This window comes from Calidris pugnax, unplaced genomic scaffold (genome assembly GCF_001431845.1).
Source record: "Calidris pugnax isolate Ruff unplaced genomic scaffold, ASM143184v1 scaffold70, whole genome shotgun sequence".
Taxonomy (NCBI): domain Eukaryota; kingdom Metazoa; phylum Chordata; class Aves; order Charadriiformes; family Scolopacidae; genus Calidris; species Calidris pugnax.
In genome coordinates, this window is record NW_015090862.1 from 2,450,930 (window position 1) to 2,473,524 (window position 22,595).

Genomic DNA, 22,595 nt, shown 5'->3' on the forward strand with positions numbered 1-22,595 from the left:
TGAGACTCAATGTACAAATTTGAGCTTCGAAGTGCTGTTCTTCCATGACATAATGGTGCTCCTGAGTTCAGAATTCAATATAATTAAGCCCCAAGGCTTAAACATTAGTTCCCGTGTTGACATCCCTACCTGCAGGCTCACCACACAGGCGGCATCCTTCCGTGTGTTGCCTTGTCTGTGAGTTTTCATGTCACTCGAGTGGACAGAATAACAAAAAATGACAGTTTTCTTATGAACTGTAAGGCTGAGCCAGGGTTCTGCCTGATCCCAGTGGAACGGCACAAACACGAGTTCATCCTGGAGGGCATTCAGCATCCTAAAGAAAGAGCAGAACCGGAGAGATGGCACCATCGCACCGAGGCCTTGAGGCTGCACTTACAAGTTTATGGGGCTGCGCCTCAGAGGGGGGACCCAACTTTTGGCGGGAATCGCCTCAGGGGTGCCTGAGGGGGCCCAGGCCGGGCGCCCTCCCCGCGCCGCCCGCCAGCCTCCGGTCAGACCCGCCCTTCCCGGTGCGGAGGCGAGATGGGGGTGTCGGTAAGAGACAGGGGGCTTTCGGTGCCTGCCATAAGCACACGGCAATCGCTCCGGGTCGATCGCTGCCCCGGGGGCCGCCGCGCAGCCGCTCCCCGGCCTTCCCCCCCTCCGCCGCAGCGCCCGCCCCCCCCGTCACCTGATCGCCGGGGCCGCGCCCGGCGCCGCTTTACGCCGCGCCCCGCCGCCCCCTCCTCTCCCGGTAGGGCCGCGGCCGGCGAGTGGTGGGGCCCGCCTCCGCCATGGTGCTGGAGTCGGTGGTGGCGGATCTGCTGAACCGCTTCCTGGGCGACTATGTGGAGAACCTGAACAAGTCTCAGCTCAAGCTGGGCATATGGGGGGGTAAGGAGCCCCTTCCTTCTCCCGCCTCGTCCCCACGGGGCCGCCGCTGTCACCGGGGGCGGGCGGGGAGTGGGTCTCGTTGGCTGTGGTCCCCCCGCCCGTAAGGGGTCGGCGGGCCGTGGGACCGCCGTCCCCCCTGAGGGGCCGTCGGTGTGTGGGATCGCGGCGCCCTGTGAGGAGAGGGCGAGCTGCGGGCCCGCGGCCCTCCCTGAGGGACGGCCGGCCGGTCTGTGGCCGCCGTGAGGGGCCTGCGCGCGCGGCCCCCCGTGAGGGGCGGTCACTCAGTCAGTCTGTCTGTGGCCGTCGACCCGACTCCCCCCCCGTGATGGTCGTTCTGTGTCCGTGGCCCCTTCTCCCTCCCTCTCTCCCCCCTCCCCGAGGGGCCGTCGGTCTGTCGGTCGGTCTGTGGGGCTGCGGCTCCCCGCGGTGGCCGCGCTCCCACCATGGCGGGGGCAGGCTCCGGCTGTGAGGCGGGGGGTCTGCCCGTGAGGGGAGCCGGGGCGATATGTCCCTCCAGTTACAGCTTGTGGGGGGAGAAATGCGAATTTAGGGGTTCCCCCCACAGGAGGGGGGGGCCTGGGCGCGGGTACTCGAGTTGCTTCCCCCCTGTGGCATTTACTCCGAGAGGCTGAGGCTAGGCGGAGGGGGGTGTGAGAGGGGCAGGTCTTCTTATTTTTTTATTTTGTTTTATTTTATTTTTCTATTTTATTTTTCTTCTCGAGGGGAATACTGGGTGGGAGGGAGCACGGGGTGGCTCAAGCATGGTGGCCCCAGGAGGAGGGAAGGCCTTGGTTGGGTGCTTGGGGAGCTATGTCTTCCACTTGCTAGTTTATTGCTGTAATTAATGTGTGTTAAAGAGATACCATAGTGCAATAACATGAAGTAGCTATTCTTAGTGAATATATCAGACGTTTCAGTTAGCTACCCTGTAGGCACACAGAAAACCAGTTGAGGTGCTGTCTGGAGAAGGCTGGCTATTTTAGAAGCCTTCCCATCCATAAGGAACAAGATTTTTTTTCATCCTCTTAGTTTTGTTCTTGCTATGATAGTAAGTATTTTATATTAATACCTGTATTAAAAGTGGGATATAGCTCTAAGGAGTCTGGCATTAAAGTACTAAGAGTTATATGTGCTTTCCTCAGGTATAATTCTGTGTGCTGGCTTTCCCTTTGGAAATCCTATTATGTTGCTGGTGTCAGGAAAAGTTAACATGTTTGTGAAAATAGGCATGCATTTTTGTGGTTCTATGATTGATGGTTTTTCTGTTATGTAAAAGAATGAAAGACCAGATACAATTTTTCTAGTCTACCCTACCTTGATAGAACTGTAATTATCATTCACAACAAAGTGAATAACAGGAAAGATTTCCTATTATTGTAGGTGTATTTAATAGGGTAGAAACATGCAGATGTTGAAGTTGATATTTCTATAATCTCTTTCACCATAAAATTTTGTCTGAATAATCAGTGCCTAATGACTCTTACAAATTAGACACTTATTGTACTTTTCTATAACTGGAGTAAGGTTTTCAGATTTTATCCGTGTATTCTTGGGAGGGTTGTTATTGTGTTCCTTGTTCCAACTTACATAATAGTTGAAATCACCTGTTCTCTTCTCTTCTCTTTTTCTTCTAAATAGGTAATGTGGCACTTGACAACTTGCAGATAAAGGAGAATGCATTAGTAAGTATTTTAATAATTTTAAAATTTTTAATGAGTGTAAAGACTAAGTCATTGGATAAAATATTACTGTAGTCTCATGTTACATGGTAGGCCTTCTTCACTGTTTTTTTGGAAGTAAGTCCTTGGTGAACTGCTTCTAATTTTCCTTATGTTACTGGAACAGAAAGAGGGGAAGCTATGGGTGAAAGGTAAGTGTGCTCCTTGAGAAGAGAAAAATAACTTCTGAGAAGTTAGCAGTAGGGTTTTGAAGTAAGTTTCCGGTGTTTTGTGCATATACAACCTGTCCTAGTGTTTGAGGCTTGAAATGATAAAACTTTAAATAAGATATTGGTGTGTTACCATTTTGGTCATTCAGTACAACTTAAAGGATTATTTTTCTGTTGTGACTGCTACTGTATAATCATACTTCTGTTAAGTCATAAGGTTTTTCCTCACTTGTATGTCCATGCAGTAGATGTTTATATGTTTCTGAGCGATTTAATGGATCTGAAGGGTTTGCGTAGGCCTGTGTATTTTATTTTTTTCAGCTTGGATTGAATAAATGCATTTTCAGGGCCTGACTTCTGCAAATTCATTGATCTCACTGAAGTCTTCTGAAAGACAGTGGTTCATTTCTCAGTTGTTGTTGTGGGGAGGAAGGCAGAAAAAGTTCATCCGTCTACATCAGTTGATGGGATTGAGGCTTATGTTTATGACCTTCTGTGTAAATTGGTGCTTTTTTCAAACTGGCACGAAGGCATTTTTAAGATGTGTACTCTCTGAACGTAAATATTCAAATGCTCCATTCTGTTCCTCTTAAAATAGGAGTGACAGAGTGAAGGAAAAACAAGAAATAACTTGCATTAAGTAGATATATTCTTGTCTGAAAAAGAAACTTGGCTGATTTTTGTGTTCTTTAATTGAGCTAATGAACACCTGTACTACTGAGAGAATCTTACTGCAATCTTTAGTGTGCTTCAGATTTCACTAAAGAGAACTGTTAACTCTTGTGTGAATTGAAAGCATGTTGGATCTTTGTATGACATAATAATTTCTTTCTCTTCTTAGTTCTGAAGTTACATATTTTACCTGCCCATTTCATCCATTCCTGATAATTTTGTTGTACTTTAAAACTCTTGTTACAAATATCTTTGTAATCTGGTAGTTACAAAAAGGAAGGAAGAATGTGTTATCTACGTGTCTTTCCTTCTCATGGTGATGGTAAGGTTGATTATGGTTCTAGCAGTTCTGACTTAGAAAAATGCATAGTCATGTATATTACTGACCAGAGCTGAAAGAGAGCTAAGACAAATTCAAGAACTGAAAACAAGGGATGTTTCTGACTGCTTTACAACTGCAGTATGTTAGATTTCTATGCAAAAGTAATTAAAGGAAGGTAAATTTGAACACCATTTTTAGAGAACTAGACTACACATTCTTGAAAAAAGAAGGCATTAAAAGGATGTGATATGATCCAACCTTTTCTTTTCTAGTTTGCCTGTCTGCTGTTGCCAGTATTGTTTTTGTTATCCTCATAAGGTTTTCCAGCAGAAAATATCTAGCTTTTAATTGCTGTACATGGATACAGTACTTCTCAAATGTAAGAAAAGAAAGCCCTTAGGAAAAGGGAGACAAGCAAATAGTTACTTTTAGTTTTAAGCTTCCCGAGTCTGTTTTTTCCTTAGTCATAGTAAAAGAATATTTCATTAAAATGAAGGAAGTTTGTCAGACCTCAGTCAGAATTTAGGCTTTAGCTTATGCAAAATCAACTTAAGAGGATTAGTGTAAGATTTCTAAAATTTTACAAATTATTTTACAAATTAATTTTTAGGCACCTTGAAAATGTAACCATTTTTTCCCCAAAATATGTTAGAGAGTGAGTTTGCTGACACAAAGTGCTGAAGTGTCATTTGTGAAATATGTACTTTGATCTTTTGAGGCTGTTGTTTCATTTTGTTTGACTTCAGCTGTAAAAATACAGAAGTATAATGGGGTAGCTGCAGTCAATGTTCCTTTTTTACTTTGTTAAAAAGCTTGGTAGTGATAGTAATGAAAACTTTCTGATGGGTTTCTTCAGCTTTATCCTGTTTTTCAATCATGATGAAAAATGGCTGATGACAAACTACGACTGAAGCTCTTTAGCAACCTGTCATATGATTTTCAGCTTATATTACTAGGGTTATTACTATCAAAAAGCCTGACCTCTCAGCTTCTTTACTTGTGAATTTGTATCCAGTTGGTCACAGCTCTTAATCTTCAAAGCTAATACTGCTGGTTCCTTGTTGTTTACAGCGTTGAAGTATTTTCAGTAAAAAAAAAGTTCAAACCCCAATGCTCTCGCAGTTTTTAATTTATATTAATCTGTTGCTTTTACTCAACAACTTTAAAACAGCTTTAATTTTTAGCCTTTTCTATGTGGCAAATTAATAAAAATTTAAAATTAAATTCTTGTATGTAGATAAAATGTTACTTTTTAGTAACCTTTGGAGCAAGACATTATCATACTTGTAGGATAGAATTGCTGGAACTTTGTAAATGCTTTCTTTTGAGGCTTTTTGCAAGCCTAACCATAATTGTAGATTTCAGAGTTCATGTAAGTATTGCTAAATAATTATATCTGTGTCATATGGAGAACTGTTTCTATTCTGGAACATCAGTTCTGGAAAAATAGTTTTAGCAGAAGTAAAGATAATAATTTCATTGTATAAACCAGCTTATCTTTAAAATACATGGATCTGTTTAATACCTAATATTTTTTTCTTTGCAGAGTGAACTGGATGTACCTTTTAGAATAAAAGTTGGTCAGATAGGTAAGTTTTTGTTTCAATGTAAGTATTGAAATGGAAATTTTAGTACAGGCCTTAAGATCAGTCCTGCCTCTGCATTTCTTTTATCAAGCTTTCTTAAGTGGTTTCTGTAATTTTACTCACTGTTGAAATTAGCATAGAAGTCTAATGTGACTGCCCTGGATAAATCGTGAAATGTAGTCTGGCAAATCCTGTTTGTGTAACTTTACAGGCTGGTATGAAAAACATGTCTTGAGAGGTTCTTTCTGGGTACGTGGAAAGAACAAGGGAGCTGTTTAGGCAGAATGCCTGTGGGTCTTTAAAGGACAGATTAGGAATATGGAGAATTCAAGGAAGATTCTTTAAACCGGCAAGGATGCCAAGGGTTTAGGAACTTTTAGATACCTGCTTTTTCACAAATTCCTTTCCCTGGTGGTCAGCATTGCTATTTCACATGAAACATTTGTTGGAATGTGTGTTGTATTTCTTCTGCTTCCCTGGGAAAATCATCTTCATCCCAGTGAATTGAACTGCAGTCATGATCTCAGGTTTTGATCTGAAATCTTCTGACTCAAACCGCATCTTGCTTAAATCTATGGCTTATATTTTCTCTGCATGTATTTTATCACTTCAAGGGCTTTATAAAATATTTAGGCCCATATGGTTTCTTCTTAGCTTCTAAGGTGTTTAGGACATCAAGACAGAGGGCTAATGCTCTTTGATGCCTGAGGTGTTGTTTGGACTAAGCACAACATATATTTTTTGTTTTGATGTAACTGTATCTGCTTTGTTTAGATAAACTTACTCTGAAGATTCCTTGGAAGAATCTCTATGGCGAGGCAGTTGTTGCAACTCTAGAAGGCTTGTATCTTCTCATAGTTCCTGGAGCAAGTACGTAAGCTCTTCAATAGCAGTTAAAAAATGGAAGAGCAATATATATAAGGGTACCAAGTAATTGAGTATATAAGAGCAAGTAGTTCATATAAGCTGTCATTTTTACATTCCACTGGCAAGTTAGTGGAAGAAGGGTGGGAGAAAATAGCACCTGTTGCTTTTATATAAGTCCTTAGTGGCATCCATTCCAAGTTCAGGTCAACAGCCAAGTTTTCTCTGAAGTATGCTTATCCTGAAGCCACTGTTCTGACATGGTTTAGATGTTTTAGCTGTTGCATGGTATAGTTCATCTGCTTCTAACTGACAACAATCAAACATAATAAGTCCATTAGAACTGTTTTAGGAAGAGGAAAGAGGATCAGAGAAGTTGATTAGTTTTCTCTGAAATCAAAACCTCCGGGATGTTAAGAAAACTTGCAAATTTAAGTGTGAAATGTATGTTGTAGTAGAACTTACAAACCTGCTTTTTTACTGAGCAGACCACACTTAGGAGTCTGGATTTCCACAGAAAGGTTCTCTTATGAAGTAATGCTTGAATGTTGATATGGTTCTTTAGTGTCTTACTGTGTAAAAATAACAATTTCATAGGCTGGGTGCAGCTTTCAGCAATAGAACTGAGAATAAACTTTAACAGGATGTTTTGCCACATAATGTTGGATAAGGGGTGCATTGCTTGATTATGCATTTATATAACTTGAAATTTAGGATTAAAGCTGTCCCAACTTGGCTTACAGGCATTAAATATGATGCAGAGAAGGAAGAAAAATACTTGCAGGATAATAAACAAAAGGAACTGGCAAGAATTGAAGAAGCCTTGCAGAAAGCGGCAGAAAAAGGTATCGTGTTAATAATACAAATCTCTGTTGGAATTTGAGGACTTAAACTGTGCTATGAGAGCAAAGTCCTGTTTTTGTGATCGACTTAATATTATTTGTTTTTTTCAAGTGTCTAGCTAATCTGATTACAGTGTTTTGGAAAGCCTTTTTCCTCTAAAGCTTGAAAGAAATGTTATTTGTTTTGTTTAGCATTCATTTGTCCAGTCAGCTTCCATTGTAAATGGGAATTTGATAATCTTGGTATGTCTCTCTCTCTTTTTTTTTTTCCTGTTTTTTTCCTCAGAGCTCTAGGGGGACAGGACCAAAGATAGAAACTGCATTGCATGAGGCTAACGTTGTTATCTTGCTTTAAAGCTTCAGTAATAGATGTTTAATAATGTGTTTTAGAGGTGCATGTGACTGGTTGGTTTTGTTTAAAGCAAACTTTGAGAGGGGTAAGGCTTGTAAATTTTTACTTCTGCAATAATGCTTTTGTTTCAGTTTCTGCTGTGCTTTTATGATGTACTGCATTTTGACTGGTTTGAGAAATGAAACTCTATTGAGCAGGAAATAATTCATGACACAAGAAAACAATTGAACATGAACATATGGAACTCTACTTAAACTTCTGATCTTGGTCATTAAAATTTTTCAAACTCTTAATTATAGGTTAAAATAATTGATCATTTCAGTGCAGTTAACTTGATTTGTGGTAGGTTTTTTGTGGTTTTTTGTTGGTTGTTGTTGTAACAAATATCTTCAACAAAATTATGGTATAAATTAGGCATGTTTGGACAGAAACCAAGCTCCGAACCAATGCCAGGTACCTACATGTGGTAGAGGAACGAGTTATTACTGAAGTTTTTGTGTCAAGTGAGACCTGTTTATGGGTGGTATAATGGTTCTTAAGGTGCATCTCTAGGATACCTGTTATCCTGCAAACCATTTGCCTTGGAAAAGTTATTGAAAATGAAATGGTGCTTAGAGAACTTGGAAAAATATAGTTTGATTGTAATCTGTCTGCTTATTAATTTTCTGGTTATACGACTCTCTTCTGCTTTGTTCCTGTTTTGCTAGTTTGAGATGCACATTCGTAGTTTCCTTCAAACAGCAGTCTAGCAATGGGTTTGCAGTGAAGAAAGAAGCCTTGGTTTATTTCTTGTCTTTAATGTGCCAGCAAATGTGTGAGACCTAAGACAGCTTCAGTGAATGAATTTTGCAGCCATTACTTCATACTGGGGCAAAGGAATGTTCATGAGGGTTTAACCTTGGTTTGTAGGACTTGGATACTGTAAAGCAGCAGTGTTTCAGCCTTTGTTCTTGGTACCAGTAGCAATGGGCTGAAGGGATAATATAATAAAAAGACTTTAACCTAATGGGCACTGCTCAAAAAATTCCAATTCTGGAACTTCTAATAATTAAGAGTGACTGTGCACCTGCAACAGTCATCTATTTTTTTTTTTGAATGAAACTTACTACATCCAGCATTTATAAAGCTTTTGAAGAAAAAAATTGTTAAAAAAAAATACCTCAGTAGTTCATCTCCTTATATAAAGAACTCAGATTTAGTTATGTTTTTAACTTTAAAGTTTTAAACTTTCAGTCTTGTGAAGAAAAGCTAGAGGAACGTTCAAATTTGATTATTTTAAATTGTTGTTATCCTCTTGGTCGTAGTACATCATGATCCATATGGATCCCTTCCAACTTGAGATATTCTATGACTATGGCCATGTCTCAGTGGTAGCTATTTGTGTTTCTGGTGTTGTACTAGAATATTGTACTCAGGAGGACTTGTGTAGTTCTTGTATGAGCAAATCCCTTAGAAGTATAAACTTCTAAGAAATTCAACTCTTCCTGTAGGCTTTTAAGAGCGCACAAAAGCTGGTGAAAATCTAGGGAATATATTGAATAGAAATTATCAGCTCCATGAATTCTCAGCTGTATTTGTTTTTCCGATTAGTACTCAACTAACCTTAATGTGTTTAGAATCTTGTTCAGTGCTTGCATGTATTTTGAGTCTCTTACTATAAAAAGTCCTGTGGGTATTTTCTTTAGACAAGCTATTCAAATATTGAGCAAAATGGTCATGTTACTGTGTGGTTAGTGTAGCGTGATGAGGAAGTGATAATAAGCTCTGCTGACAGAAGCTGACAAAAACGTTATTTTCTGTTTTCTAAGATATTAAAATCTACCAGTATCAATACTCATATATGGAGATCCAAGCTTGCAACGCTTGTGTTTTTCTGGTTGTAAGTAAAATGAAAATTGCGTAATTGACCTATGTAGATAATCTTTGAAACTAGGTACTCTGAAGTGACTCCGGCTGTCGGATACTGTAATGGAAATACTAATGTGTCATATGAGTTTTATAAACTTAACATTAAATCAGGAGCTGATTTCCTTCTTTTAAACAAAATGCGTTTTTTTGGTTATTTGCTGCCATGTGGACCAAGGCACTCATTCACAAGATTCCTTGTATGGGTTGGAGAGTCTGATTTACAAGGACACTAAGCCTGGTGGGTATGCATGACTCCACTATGTACATGCATGTACAGCTGTATGCAGCTTACATTTTTAAGAACATTCCCCACCCTCTCAATCTCCTCCCAGACCTCTCCCCAAAGGAGCCAAATATAGAAAAGAGAAAACAGTTCTTGTTTGGTGAGCATCCATGTATTAGTGGTTCTCGAAATAAGATTTTAATGACTGTGGATTCAAGTGGAAACTTGCAATGACTAGTCCTGTCTTAATTGAGTGGCTGTTTGAGAAGACTAAGAACTTTAGAAAGATTTCCATCAGCCGTGTTGAGCTCAAGAATGTTCTAAAATACTGACAACGTTCTGCTGTAGTTTTAAGACAATATTTTTCAATGTTTTGAGACGAGAGGGTAATTGCACTTAAGATACTGGGAGTTCAGGTGGTCTTGAAACCATAGACAGGCAAAATAAATCATAACAGATTGAAGGCATTTAGCATGCTTTTCCCTGGTTCTGTTTATTTGGATTGCTCTCAAGTTAGTCAAGGAAACAGTTTCCATTGAAATTCAGAGGAACCGTTATTATGTTGTACCTGCTGCATTTTTATCTTCTTGAACCAGATTTTCAGAAACTTAGCCAAAATTTTTTAGTGGGGATTTATCTTAGCACAGGTTTAGAATGAGCTGAAAATCATACATGTATTTTCTACATGGTAATGGGTGCAGGTAATCAAGAGGAAAATGGCATTGCCTTAGTTTTGTCATACATAGGTTTGAAAGCCTGAGAGCTGCAAATTCAATAGTATGTGAAGGAAGCTGTCTTTAAAATACTATTTATAGAGTATATTATTTGTACTATTAAAAAGAACTACCCAAAATAAAACGTTGTTTCTCTTTGGCATAGTTTTTTCTCCTTGTTATTTGTAGGGTGATAACCTTACCTGCAAGACAGGTTGAAGTCTTGGCAGGCAGTTTCTCCTCTTCTGTTTGAACAGGCAGGAACATTACATAAAAATAAAGTTGTCCCCCGGAGTTAAATGCATTGTTGCACTTGGTTCCTTGCTTTATTGGGATACACCCTTCTCACACTGCAATCTCTTAAAGTTCAGCACAAGCAGCATTCTTGCTAGGTTCTTTTCCCTTATGTGGCCAGAGAGGTGAAAGAAACAATGCAACTCACCAAACTGGTTTTCTTTGGAAACACGGAAAAAAAGGAGCATTAATTTAATTAATGAAACGGTTGTGATTGTGTGGGACATAGTTTGTGTGTAAATAATAGAATTTAATGTCATTTAAAGCTTTTAAAGAGTCATAATTTTTGTATGCCACCTTAGCAGTTAGCAGTATCGTTCTTTGAGATTGCTTTCATGCCATGCTGTTGATTAGTATGAGAATCATATTGAAAAGTGCTCTTTGGGTTTCCACCTATATCTTAAATACCTTAACTTGGGAGATATGCCCTTTTATGGTAGAAGCCTCTTCAGGATTTAACCTTCTATGGCTTTTTTTCCCCTCCCATATATATATTAACTGTTCAGTTACAATGATTTTTATTTGATGTCTGAGGTCATAAAATAAAAAAACCAAACACTTGGATTACAGAAAAACTTATTCACTGGGGTTTTTAATAAGCAGCCATGGCTCTGTTTTTAGCTCTCTTTTGTACATAAGTGATCTGTAATTATGTTGTAGAATGCATTCATGAGGAAGTCTGGGTATGTGTTTGCAGAGAAGCCTGGTGATTATTTGTTGTTCCTCAAAATCTTGAGACATTACATAAGGAATATATGAAAGTTGAATTAAATGCCTTGATGTTATAATTGGCAGGACAGTTGATCCAGTAGAAATTGGGATACTTTATCTAAAGTTTTTACTGGCTGCTTATTTTATTTGGGTTTTGAACTTCTATGACTTCTTTATTTTTTGAAAAAAAAAAAAAAAAGAGGGGGTGCAAAAAAGCAACACTTCAGTTCCTTTCATGAAAGTGAATTTAGGTATGCATAAATTATGAAAAATAAGTCTCTGTGCTATGAAAAGTAGCTGATTGCTTCCTTGACAGATCTGAAATTCTTTAAAAGCTTTTAATGAGACCTTACTAAGGCATTCTGGTTTAAGACAAATTAAACTTTCTTCCATCTTTTATTATGCTTTCTTACATTTCTACTTTACTAACTTGAATTTTATCCTTTTCCCAAAAAATTGCTTGCACTGAAAAAGGACGTAAGCGTAAAAAGTATAAAAAGCATTTTAAGAGACCTTTTAAAGGTCATGGTCACTCAAAAGGTGGGTAAAAGTTATGGCTTTTAACTTTTTTTGAAGACTTTTTTTTTTCTTTTCTGTTTGGATTAGTTTTTCATGGTCTTGGCTGTGCATCCACTCATACCTCTTTTTTTTATTTCCTGTTTGAGAGGATGTAAATTGGAGAGAGCTCTCTTTTGCTGTTTATCCATTCTCTGTGTCCAGTAAGGCTAAAGAGAGTCCTTGTTTCTCTATTTGTACATCTGTGTCTGTTTCTTCATCTTGAGCTGTATGTAGCATTTCCAATAAAAATGTACACGTTTTGTAGGCTGATTTGTGGCACTTCACTGTGACTGTTGGAAAAACTGCATGAGGAAGGCAAATCTGTTTGTCTTATTTTTGTCACATTCCAGTAACAGCTATGTAAAGTCAATCTGATACTATATTGATGATACAGTAGTAAGCAGTCTTTCAGCACCCTTAGCTTCTGTTCTATATAGATGGCATCGTGTTATGACTGCTATTTTGACAGCTATGAGTTTAAAGTTTTTCCTCAAGAGGATATTCATTGCCTATAAGTGCTAAACTATGTAGGTATCCCCTATTAGCACGTGACTAAGGATGGGTTGCCATATCCCATGTAGTTGTATTGTTATGTGTTTGGTCTTGAGGAAGCTGCAGCATAGGCTTGTAATTGGTGTAAAACTTTGTGGGGACCCCAGATAAGCTTTGTAAGGTATCAGACTTTTATTGCTGCTGGTAGCTGCATCTGCCTGGAAAAGTGTTAATGGGTTGCCACTTGCATTTGAAGGTCATGGAGCTTCGATAAGCACTTCTGCCCTCTTTTTTTTCTTTATCAGTATTGTGTCGGTTTCTGTTAATAGGGAGTGGGAGTTGTGAAGAAATGATTAGTAGGAGGGAATGTCAGTTGCATGTAAAAGTATAATGTATAATGTTTTGGTTTCTTCTGAGTTCCTGACTAATTTGTTTACTTGAAATCAAATTCTCTCTTGACTAAAGTAGTGTCATATCATGTTCAATAGAAAAGTCATTTTATTTTTAAAGAAATTTTTTGAATGTCTTAGAGTTTTAAAAAAATTATCCTCTTTTTTATAGTGAGATGTACAAAGTTATCTATCTGTGATGTTCAGGAAGCACTGCATATTTAAAAAGCTGCAGTTAAAGTAAGCCAAGAAGTCAAAATCAGAGTGCAACCCTAAGCTTAGTCAAAACCTGTGGCTTTATTTCTCTCTTTTTGTGTAGCTGTTACTGTTTCTTCAACTTGAGGCATCTGTAACATTTCCAACAAAAATGTATCAGATTGGTAGGCTGAATAGTGGCACTTCACCGGGACAACCACTTTGTAAGGTGGATACTGAACAAGACCAGGTGCCCTGTAAAGGTAGCTAGCGAACAAGCAGTTCATCAAGCCATATTTTAGGTAAAATGTTAAAACACTCAGCCTGAGATAGTGTTTTTAGAGTTATGTCATTAAATAATGAGGGATTGTAAATATCCCTCCTTTGCCCCAGCCTGGGCATGTGTCCATCTGTCTTGGGTCTAATGCTGAACTTCTGTGGGTATGCACCCTCTGCTACCCTATGTTGTTCAGCATAAGTTCAAGTATCACTATGTGGCATAGAAAAGACTGATGCAAATCTAGCTTAAATGGTCACGGTAGAAGTCCAGTATGGAAGAAATGGAATATTTCAGAGTAACTGCTTGCTTTCGCTTATGGTGTGCCAGCTTTTTAGTTCTCTCGGGCAGTCTTGCATGAACAGCTCTAATGAGTCTCTTGTTGTGCAAGTATCATCTTCACCTGGTTATTCAAGGGTATTTTCTGCTAAATTACACCATCTTACCTATTTCCTTGTTGAAGCCCCTAGTAACTTGCTGAGGGACTCTCAGAAGAGAACATTTTGCCTTGGAAAGAGTGGGGATAAGTATATTAAACAAGAACTTGCAGTAAGCTAAACTCTTTTGACTGAAACTTAGACATAAATTTTCTTATGGTTGGGTTGTGTGCACACAGCTAACATCACATCTTCAGAATATGGATGTACAGAAAAGAAAAAAAATGTGAATATGTAATCTAAATAAGTGAAAATGTAGATGTTAATTATTCATGCTAGAGTAAACATTAAATTTACATTAGTATAGCTGTAGTTAACTTCAAGATGTTATTACACTCAATGCTGACTTAAAAAATTATCTTTTTTAGACAAACCGAAAGAGGAGAAGAAAGATACTTTCTTAGAAAAGCTTGCAACTCAAGTTATAAAAAATGTGCAAGTTAAAATCACAGGCATTCATGTTAAGTACGAAGATGATGTAAGTATCTGGAAAATGTTATCTCCATTTTAAATTGGACTCCAGTTCAGTTGTGATTGTCTAGTCCATAGATAGAAATTGTTATGTGCCACCTTGAAAAAGTTGCTGTGGTTTCTTCTGTACCTCTTCAAATAGAGTACCCAAGGTATGACTGAAAGCCAGAAATACCTCGGATATGTCTTGTCCAAGTCCTTGTTCACTAAATGTGGATGGTGGCTGTTTGTCACGTGTTAGTGTGTGCAGTTGATGTACAGAATTTTTCAGTGTCTTGGATAAAGTCCAGAATGGCAGAAATTGGTGGGGTTACAAATGAGTTGGAAGATAAAGAGTTGTAAACAATTTATGAATGAAAATGTTTACATGAACTAAACTGTTGATATTCTATCCTGTTTCCGTCTTCCTTTAGGAAGATGATAAAGCAGCTAGTGATGAGATAATTGAATGTGGAAAGAAAAGCATTTGATACAGAATATTTCCCAAACTTATTTTGGGACTACTTTCAGAGACACTAAATTCAAAAAGGTGGGAGGAATGGCAGTCATAAAATGATATAGCTGACTGAGGTGTGGTACTCTGTAGTTCTTAGCGCTTTCCTGTATGAAAATTTTAGAAGCCTAAAGGAAATTTTCAGCTTGAATTGGAGTCCTGGGTCTTCACACTACAGCCAAATTAGATTTGGCACAATTTAGGGGGTTCCAAGAATGTTTCAGCTAGAATAATTAATCAGAGGAAGATTCTCAAAACAGCTCAGGATTGCAATCAACTTGAAATGATACATCTCTGTTTGCAGCGAGAGAAATAAATAGCTGTTATTTTTCTATTTTTGTAGATCACAGATCCACAGTGTCCGGTTTCCTTGGGAATGACGCTGAGCGAGCTTAGCTTACAGGTAATGTGTGTGTGCATGCATATTCTTATGTTTTCTATTTACTTGTCTTTGGAGTAGCAGTAAGGAAAAGGAACGTATTAGGATGATACAATGAAAGTGTGCATACAGCTGGAAGCAAAGATAATCTTTCATTCATGCAAATAGTACTTGAAGTTTGTGCAAGCAGAAGAGAAGACAATTGAGGAACGTCACACTTTGAGACTAGTGATTTGTTCTTTGATCTGAGTGATCTTTAAAATTGAGTATCTTTACTGTCATAGGGCAGGTTATTTCCAGGCCAAATAAATAACTACAGGCAAACATTACATCATGGCAATAAAGAATGTGCTATTTTACTGGACCTTCTGAGAAACTGAGGAAGAAAATTTCAGCTAACCCCTGTTTTCCTTAGATATTAAGGATTTATGGGTAGGATAAGGAGTTGAAAAGCAAAATAAACTGTCAAATTCCAGATTGGATTTTGTCTTGTGTGTATGCAGTCTAGGGAAACTGACTTCTGTAATCGGTAGCACCAAAATGATGCATTGTGTGCTTGAAGTATAGGATAAAACTCCAAATGTGTGAAGTAAGATGCGCTTTTATCACTTTGAATTTCTAGACAACAAACGAGAACTGGACACCTTCTATTCTGAATGAATCTGCAAAAATAATATACAAGGTAATGTGTTGTGGGTTTTTTTCTACACAAGTGAAGAGAATAATTAATCTTGGAGAGAAATAATCTGGGATTCGAAAAATAATTTTTGAAAAATAGTTTGCTTTGCAAATTCTGCTGTTTTTCTTAATGTTGCTGTGTGTTTAAACCAAAGCAGAGCACAAATAACTGGCTTTAGGTAAGGCATAACTTTCAACTCTGTGATTTAAATAATTTCCCTTAAATGCAAACACTGATTCCCTCATTAAATACATTATACAGCAAGTCTGCACAGTAACTATGTTTTCAAATAGGTTGTCAAATTGCCATTTCCTACTGTAGTTTGTGTGCCTAACGTAATTGAGATTCTGGTAGCTAAGCAGTTTTTCTGTTCTTACTCCCCCATGCTGAAAGGAGTGTGCAAGGATCTAAGAAATTACTGGAACAATAGAAGAAGTGTTTAATAGTCCTGGCTTCTGTATTAGGCCAAATGTTGGTTTTGTGCACCCTCGTCCCAGAATCCAGAGTCATATTTAACAGATGTGCATGAACTTCTGTGCTTTAGGATCTTGCTTTTTAGCAATTCAGTTTTCACTTCAAAGATAGTATTAGAAGATTAAATAAATCTCAATGCTAGTGGTGGATTTGCTGTCTAGTCTGCTTTCATTTGTTTTCTGGTTTCACAAATGGAAAGCTAAGTTCATAGAATGGATTGAATACTGAGTATTGAATCTGTTGAATGTTTTCTTTCCTGTGCAGCTTTTGTGCCTGGACAGCCTCAGTGCTTATTGGAACATACACAGCAAAATGTATTACCATGGCTCCCGGGAACAAATACTGGTAACGTACAAGAAAACACACTAAACAGCACTACTTTCTATAGATGTTATAGTATTCAAAAGTACACCATACTAATTTCCACCCCACTACTCACACTTATGGTCAACTGTATTCTGATACCAGGGTCATATATTAATCCATTGCATGATTGATAACTATTCTTTTTGGTGAACTTTACATGTTATCAACCCATACAGGTTTTAGGAAAGATCAGAAAATGCATCTGTAAAATAATGTTCTATGGGCATATTCATCTTGACTTGATGCTTTTTACCCCATACTGTTTACTAAATATCTGGGCTGTATGAGCTATTATATACCTACTGTAATGAAAAAGGTGATATTGAGATAGTAAATGAGCATAGAATTAATAAAAATTCAGAATATTAGATCTTTATCAGGAAAGGAACTTATATCTTGCTATCCAGATAACATAAACTGCACGACTGGAATTAGCCAATAGAGTGAAGCCAGATAGAAGAACAAGATGTTAAAAGAAAAAGGGATTTTTGCTTTTACTAAACCAAAGCTTAGGTAGGTAGGTATCCGTTGTCAGACCTAAACAAAGAAACAGAAGTTGCAGAGGTGCTAATATAGTAGTTCTTTAAGGTAGCAGCCCTTATTATCAGAAGAAGCTTTGCCAAAATCTTGAAGAGCTTTAGTAGGATAAGTTACATAGATGGGTGAATGCGTGTGCTGTGTTTGAAAGACAGAAGAGAGGGTGGCAGCTTTAAATGCGGAGCGCACTGTAGGACTGAATAATGAAGACTTTTAAAAATGAGGTTGAGTGGAAAATAATTAAGGTAGACTGTATGGAAAAGATGATGCTGGAAATGCTTTATTCAACTTGATGAAGCTAATTCAGGTGAAGAGAAATAGATGAAGATGCTCCAGTGCAGAAGATGAGGCAGGGTGAGGGAATGAGGGTAAATCAAGACAGACCTAGAAGCAGATATCTTAAAATGGTAATTACAGGGCAAGAATAGAATCAGTCTTTTGTGTGTGGGCTTCCTTGAAGCTATGTCTATTTTTTCCTGACGGTTTCATGTTTTGAGTTGCTGTTAGCTGGATGAGTAGTGGATTAAGAGTGTGAAGTAATTGTTTTGCTTTTATTTCATTGCTGTGTTATCCTCTAACTCTTACTTCCCAGAAGAAAAGCTTGGAACTTTGGCAGTATGAGTAGGGCAGTTACATAGACATAAATTGTGGCTGAGGGCACACATCTTCTCTCTGTATGACAGCTGAGGAAATCTGAGTTGCAAAAGCACCATTACTGTTAAGTTCATTTCAGATGGCCACTTCATTTGTGTGGTTAAAGGAGCTCATTTTTCGGTTATGAGAAATAGCTGGTTATTCTAGTGACCTTTTGGATAGTACATTACTGAATATCAACTTTAAAATGGGTTATGAAAACAAATCATTTTGCTTGGAATAGTGGACATCTGATTACTGTTAGTTTGAATCTCATTTCATTTTACTGTGGAGACGATCAGATGTGTCTGTATATCTGCATTATATTTCTGGTGTGAATATGTGTTCTCTGCAAAAATGGTATATTTTTGACCCATTGTGTTTATAAAGGTGATACAGGTGTTCCCTGTGTCCTTGTGTAGTACTACTTGTTGGCTTTATTTTCTTTTGTGCTCATTTTTCACAGGTATCTATATTTTTGTTTTAGTCTCTCCTTAAAATGTGCCCTTAACCTAGTGAGCTTGTATGGAAGGTTGAATCAAAACTGAAGTGCTTAAAACCAGCCAGTTGTTTAATGTTCTTTGAATCTTGTCTGTTATCTGAAATTTGAAACCCAAGTCCTTTTATTGATATTCTGATTCCCCTTGCACAAGGTACTGTTTATTGTCTCAAAATTGGGGCGTAAATTCACTGTATGTAGAAGATAATTATGAATGTCTTGATTTCCTGTCTACAGGCTCTTGCTTTGTTCCAACCTCTGTGGCCCGTCCTGCAAGTGAATGTTTCTTTGGGTGCTGAGGCAGAGCAATTATAGCGTAGCAAATAGTATCTAGTATTCTGACCACCCATTAGCTGGAAGTATCTCGCCACTTGGAGTTTTTCCAGTTTTTGAAATCCTTAGCAATTTTGCCACTGTATTCTAGTATCACTTTGCATACTGGCATCGTTTCCATTATTTGGATTTTTTGTATCTTCTGACAGTTCGGTAACTTCTGTTAGTTTAAATTTGTAAATTATGATTAGTCATCATTGAATCCTTGTGCCTAAAAGGGGAAGAGAGGGAGAGCAGGAATAAGATCAGAACACATCTGAGTACACTGGAAGAAGCACAGAGGAAGAATGGAAATCATTATGGGCATAAAATAACTTGTGTAAATCTTCTTTCCCACTTGTTAAGTCCTCTCTTCTTTAGAATTTTAAAACCAATACAGGAATGGAACAAATAGCAAATAACATGTCCTGTTTAGTAACATGATCTGTATCAAATACCTGAATACATTTTATATGTAATTTTTAGTGTAGCCTGTTTCCTGGAAAGCTTGGCCTTCCATCCAGACAGGCTGTTTTGGTCTTAATTTTAAGCAGCATTATCAGGAAATCAGATTTATTGTAGTAGCTAATTGGTCTATGTTGTAGTAAAAATAAGCTGTGTAATCTGTAGCAAGCTGTTACTTTTGCACCACAGTCTTCATATTTAAATAACATGAGTATGTGGCTGGTTGTGAGATTAGCTGTTTTATACTTAATCTCATTGAAATTTAGCTTTTATTAACATAGACCAGCAAACAGGAAATACATTGAAATATAAATATTTTAAATGAGCAAGTGTACCTTTTATAAAATACAATCCAGTTTTTAAATAAGGAACTGGGAAGAGGTTTAGGTTGAAGAAATTTGTAGTTACAAAATTTATTCTTTGTAAAAAGAACTCTTGATATTGATAGTCTTTATAAAATATAATGAGGACAAGCACTTAATCTGCCTTGGTGTAATAGCTAATATCTACATCTTCCTAAAGCAGCCCCCCTTCTTTAACCAATTATGCCATTGCAATTCTGAAGCTAGGTAAAATGTTTGGGCTCAAATATAGCATTCTCAATAAATTGCTGAAGAATTATAGCATCAGATGGACCTCTAGCATGGTGTTTCTCAGCTATATGGTATTTCACGAGAATTTAAGTTGCTGTACCCAAAGTTTAGAGAACCATAAACAAGTAATGCTCTTCAGGAATTGCTAATTAGTGTCATATTCCTTTACAGGATCAGCTGAAAAGAGGAATTCCACGTAGCGGTTACGAGCCTCAAGACCACGATTATAGTAAGTAAGCTAGGAATGAGTGAATATAAGCTGTTCTGAGCAGGTTAGTATGCAACAGCCTGACCTGATCATGCAAATATGCCCACACTAACTTTATTTTACAAAAACTTAGGCATAATAGAACATACTAGAGCTTTTATGCTTTTTGATTATTACTGGGCTATCTTAATTTTTGATGAGAATTGCATCCTGATTCTGTGGGTCTTGAGTGTACTAATTACCCAGTATAAAGTGGTTGATATATCAGGCAGTGGAAATAAGTACTTGAAGACTGCTTCCCATACTTTAATTGTAAATGTAAAATTGATCTGGATTTTTTTATCTATAAGTTTTTAGACCAGTGTCAGCCTCTGCAAGACTGTATATCAACCCATATGCAGAAGTAGAACTAAAAACTCCCAAGATTGATTGTAACGTAGAAGTACAGAGAATTGTCATTGAATTCACTAAGCCCCAGGTAAGTTGGCTTGATGTCCATTGTCACCTATTTTGGTGTTTGTGATGAACTGTAGGATTCTTTTTGTTGGAAAGCATTCTTCTTTGGGAATCTTCTGCTTACATGCAAATAGACTGTCTGAACTGTTTAGCAGTAGCTGTAGGTAAAGCGCAGGATCGTTTTCCCTTTTCGTGAGTCACTTCCTGGTGCTGGGTCCTGATGCTCTGACCCTGTTATCTGTGAGCCCTCTGGGGACCATCTGATCTGTATTCAGCCCTTCCAATAGCATTCCTTTCACACAGAGAATGGAGTCATTCTTATGAGTAGCCCTTATCTTGTAAAACTATAAGCCAGCATTATAACTGCAGAGATGCCAAGATACAAGCAAAGGAATGAATGGGGTACAGTGGCTTCGGCAACAAAGCCTACTGAGGCATCAAGGAACTCTTTTAGATAGCTCCCCAGCAATGCTAGTGGTTACTTTCATTTATTCAGGGATCATTTACAGTTAGTTTGATAGACAGCTTTTTAGCTTTTGTTGATGTCAGAGCGTAATCTGAGTTGGGAACAGTACCAATAAGGTTAACTAATGCAAAGGCAATTCTAAAACGGGGAAGCTGTGTATTGACAAATGAAGAGAATACTGTTGGTTTGTGAAAGCTTGAGCTTTTGTGCTGGGCAGGGTAAGAGGAATGTAAATTGTTTTTGCTTTTCAAGGGAACTAGAAGTTAATACAGTGGTGTGCTTTGAGAGCAATGGGTATAGTTGGTCCATACAGATGAAATGCATAGGCTTCAATTTCTGTATAGTTTGGGGAATACTGAAGACCATGGTATGCATGTACTTTAAGCGCTGCTTGCAATAAAATCTGATCCTCTGCTAAGAAACATGTTTTTCTGTGTTTAGTACCTCAGCATGATAGACCTTCTGGAGTCCATAGATTACATGGTTCGCAATGCACCATACAGGAAATTTAGGCCAGAGGTATCTCTCCATAAACATGCCAAACAATGGTAAGCTGTGTACGTTTGTGCATTCTTTGGGAGATGCTGGAGTCCTTTCCAGTCTCTTTGTTCTCCTTTGTGGTTAGATGGAGTTTTAAAGCTAGATTGCATGTATCATTGTGAGTTCCACAGAGCTATGCTTAGCCAAGTAGAAAAGGCTTGCAGAAGAGAACACGTGAAAGAATCTAGTGATGAAAAATCTGACTTGCAGAGCTAACTCTGGTCCCCAAAATCTGTGAACAGGATGCTGATGTTCCTTCTAGGAGTTACAATGTAATTTTAGAAAGACTAAAGAAAAAGAATTAACAAATGTATTTACAAGGGAAACATGTATGTCAACTGTAATTTTTTAAAAGTTTTGAGCTGATAAACATTTTTTTCCAAGTACTAACTGATGCTAATTATCAAAGTATTTTACTTAAGTGTACATAATGCTGTTATAGCAAATTTGCTGTTACCAAATTTGCAAACATGCAGAATTCAATAGAGAATCCAGATTTATAGTTCTTTAGGCATTAAATATAAGCCCTCAGTCCATTTTTGAATAGTGATGTTGAAACCATTAAAAATTTTATAAAAACGTTACTCAAATGACAGGTGATAAACAAAGTGTTTGCAGATTAATAAGCTGCTTCTGCAACTTTTAAATTGTAATGCACAAATGAAATGGGAAGTTGCTCAGAAGTGTGGAATTGTTGTAGGTGGAAATACGCAGGTAACAGTGTTCTAGAAGTTCACGTCAAGAGATATACGCGAATGTGGTCATGGAGTAGCATAAAACAACATAGGCAGCTTCTGAAGAGTTACAAAAATGTGTACAAGAACAAGCTGACACAGAGTAAACTGTCAGAAGAAACACAGAGGCAAATTCAGGTATGTGTTATTTCTCTTTGGAGAAAGTACGTTTTGGTTCCTTTATTAAATCTGTGAATATACATGACCGTCATCAAGGCTGGTGATTTTTACAAGAGTTGCAAGAGTTCTGTGGAAATACCACTTTAATCTAAAGTTCAGTGTAACCTGTTGTGGAAAGAAAGAAAATACTAATAGATTGCCATTTAAATAACCCTTCTTGGTTGCAGATTAATGAACCTGGATGAATTTAATGAAGTGCAAGATAAATCCTAAAAGCATAATAATAATTTAGACTGCTTAAAATCAGCTTTCATCTTCTAGTGAAAATCCTTTGGGGGGGAGGGTGTGTGTATACCCCTGAAAGAAAGGAGCAGGTCTAGAAAGAAATTGGAGTGTAAATACAAAGGAGTTGGTAGAGACTTTTTTAGTAGTGAGCCTTTCCTAAATGTGTTTCAGAGGCAAATGATTTCATCATACATTTTTACAGGACCTAGAAAGAAAGCTTGATGTTTTCAATATAGTCTTAGCAAGACAACAAGCACAAGTTGAGGTAAGAAATGGTTTGGTTTTT

The 22,595-nt window shown here is 37.8% G+C and overlaps 1 protein-coding gene across 4 annotated transcripts in view; it reads left to right on the forward strand.

The window, feature by feature from the left end:
• The first annotated feature begins 708 nt into the window (after positions 1-708).
• Positions 709-22,595, forward strand: part of VPS13C (vacuolar protein sorting 13 homolog C (S. cerevisiae)) — a 94,682-nt gene continuing 72,795 nt past the window's right edge. For 2 of the 4 annotated variants that reach the window (XM_014944549.1, XM_014944548.1), the window contains exons 1-14: positions 711-876; positions 2,515-2,558; positions 5,305-5,347; positions 6,119-6,214; positions 6,952-7,053; positions 13,968-14,077; positions 14,907-14,966; positions 15,565-15,624; positions 16,360-16,440; positions 19,672-19,729; positions 20,059-20,186; positions 21,072-21,178; positions 21,871-22,042; positions 22,512-22,574. In XM_014944549.1, the coding sequence (XP_014800035.1) occupies positions 777-876; positions 2,515-2,558; positions 5,305-5,347; positions 6,119-6,214; positions 6,952-7,053; positions 13,968-14,077; positions 14,907-14,966; positions 15,565-15,624; positions 16,360-16,440; positions 19,672-19,729; positions 20,059-20,186; positions 21,072-21,178; positions 21,871-22,042; positions 22,512-22,574 (1,224 nt within the window). In that variant the 5' untranslated portion in view covers positions 711-776. Of the gene's footprint in view, positions 877-2,514; positions 2,559-5,304; positions 5,348-6,118; positions 6,215-6,951; positions 7,054-9,485; positions 9,549-11,725; positions 11,792-13,967; positions 14,078-14,906; positions 14,967-15,564; positions 15,625-16,359; positions 16,441-19,671; positions 19,730-20,058; positions 20,187-21,071; positions 21,179-21,870; positions 22,043-22,511; positions 22,575-22,595 lie in introns of all 4 variants that reach the window. The other 2 variants (XM_014944551.1, XM_014944550.1) reach the window with 2 other exon arrangements.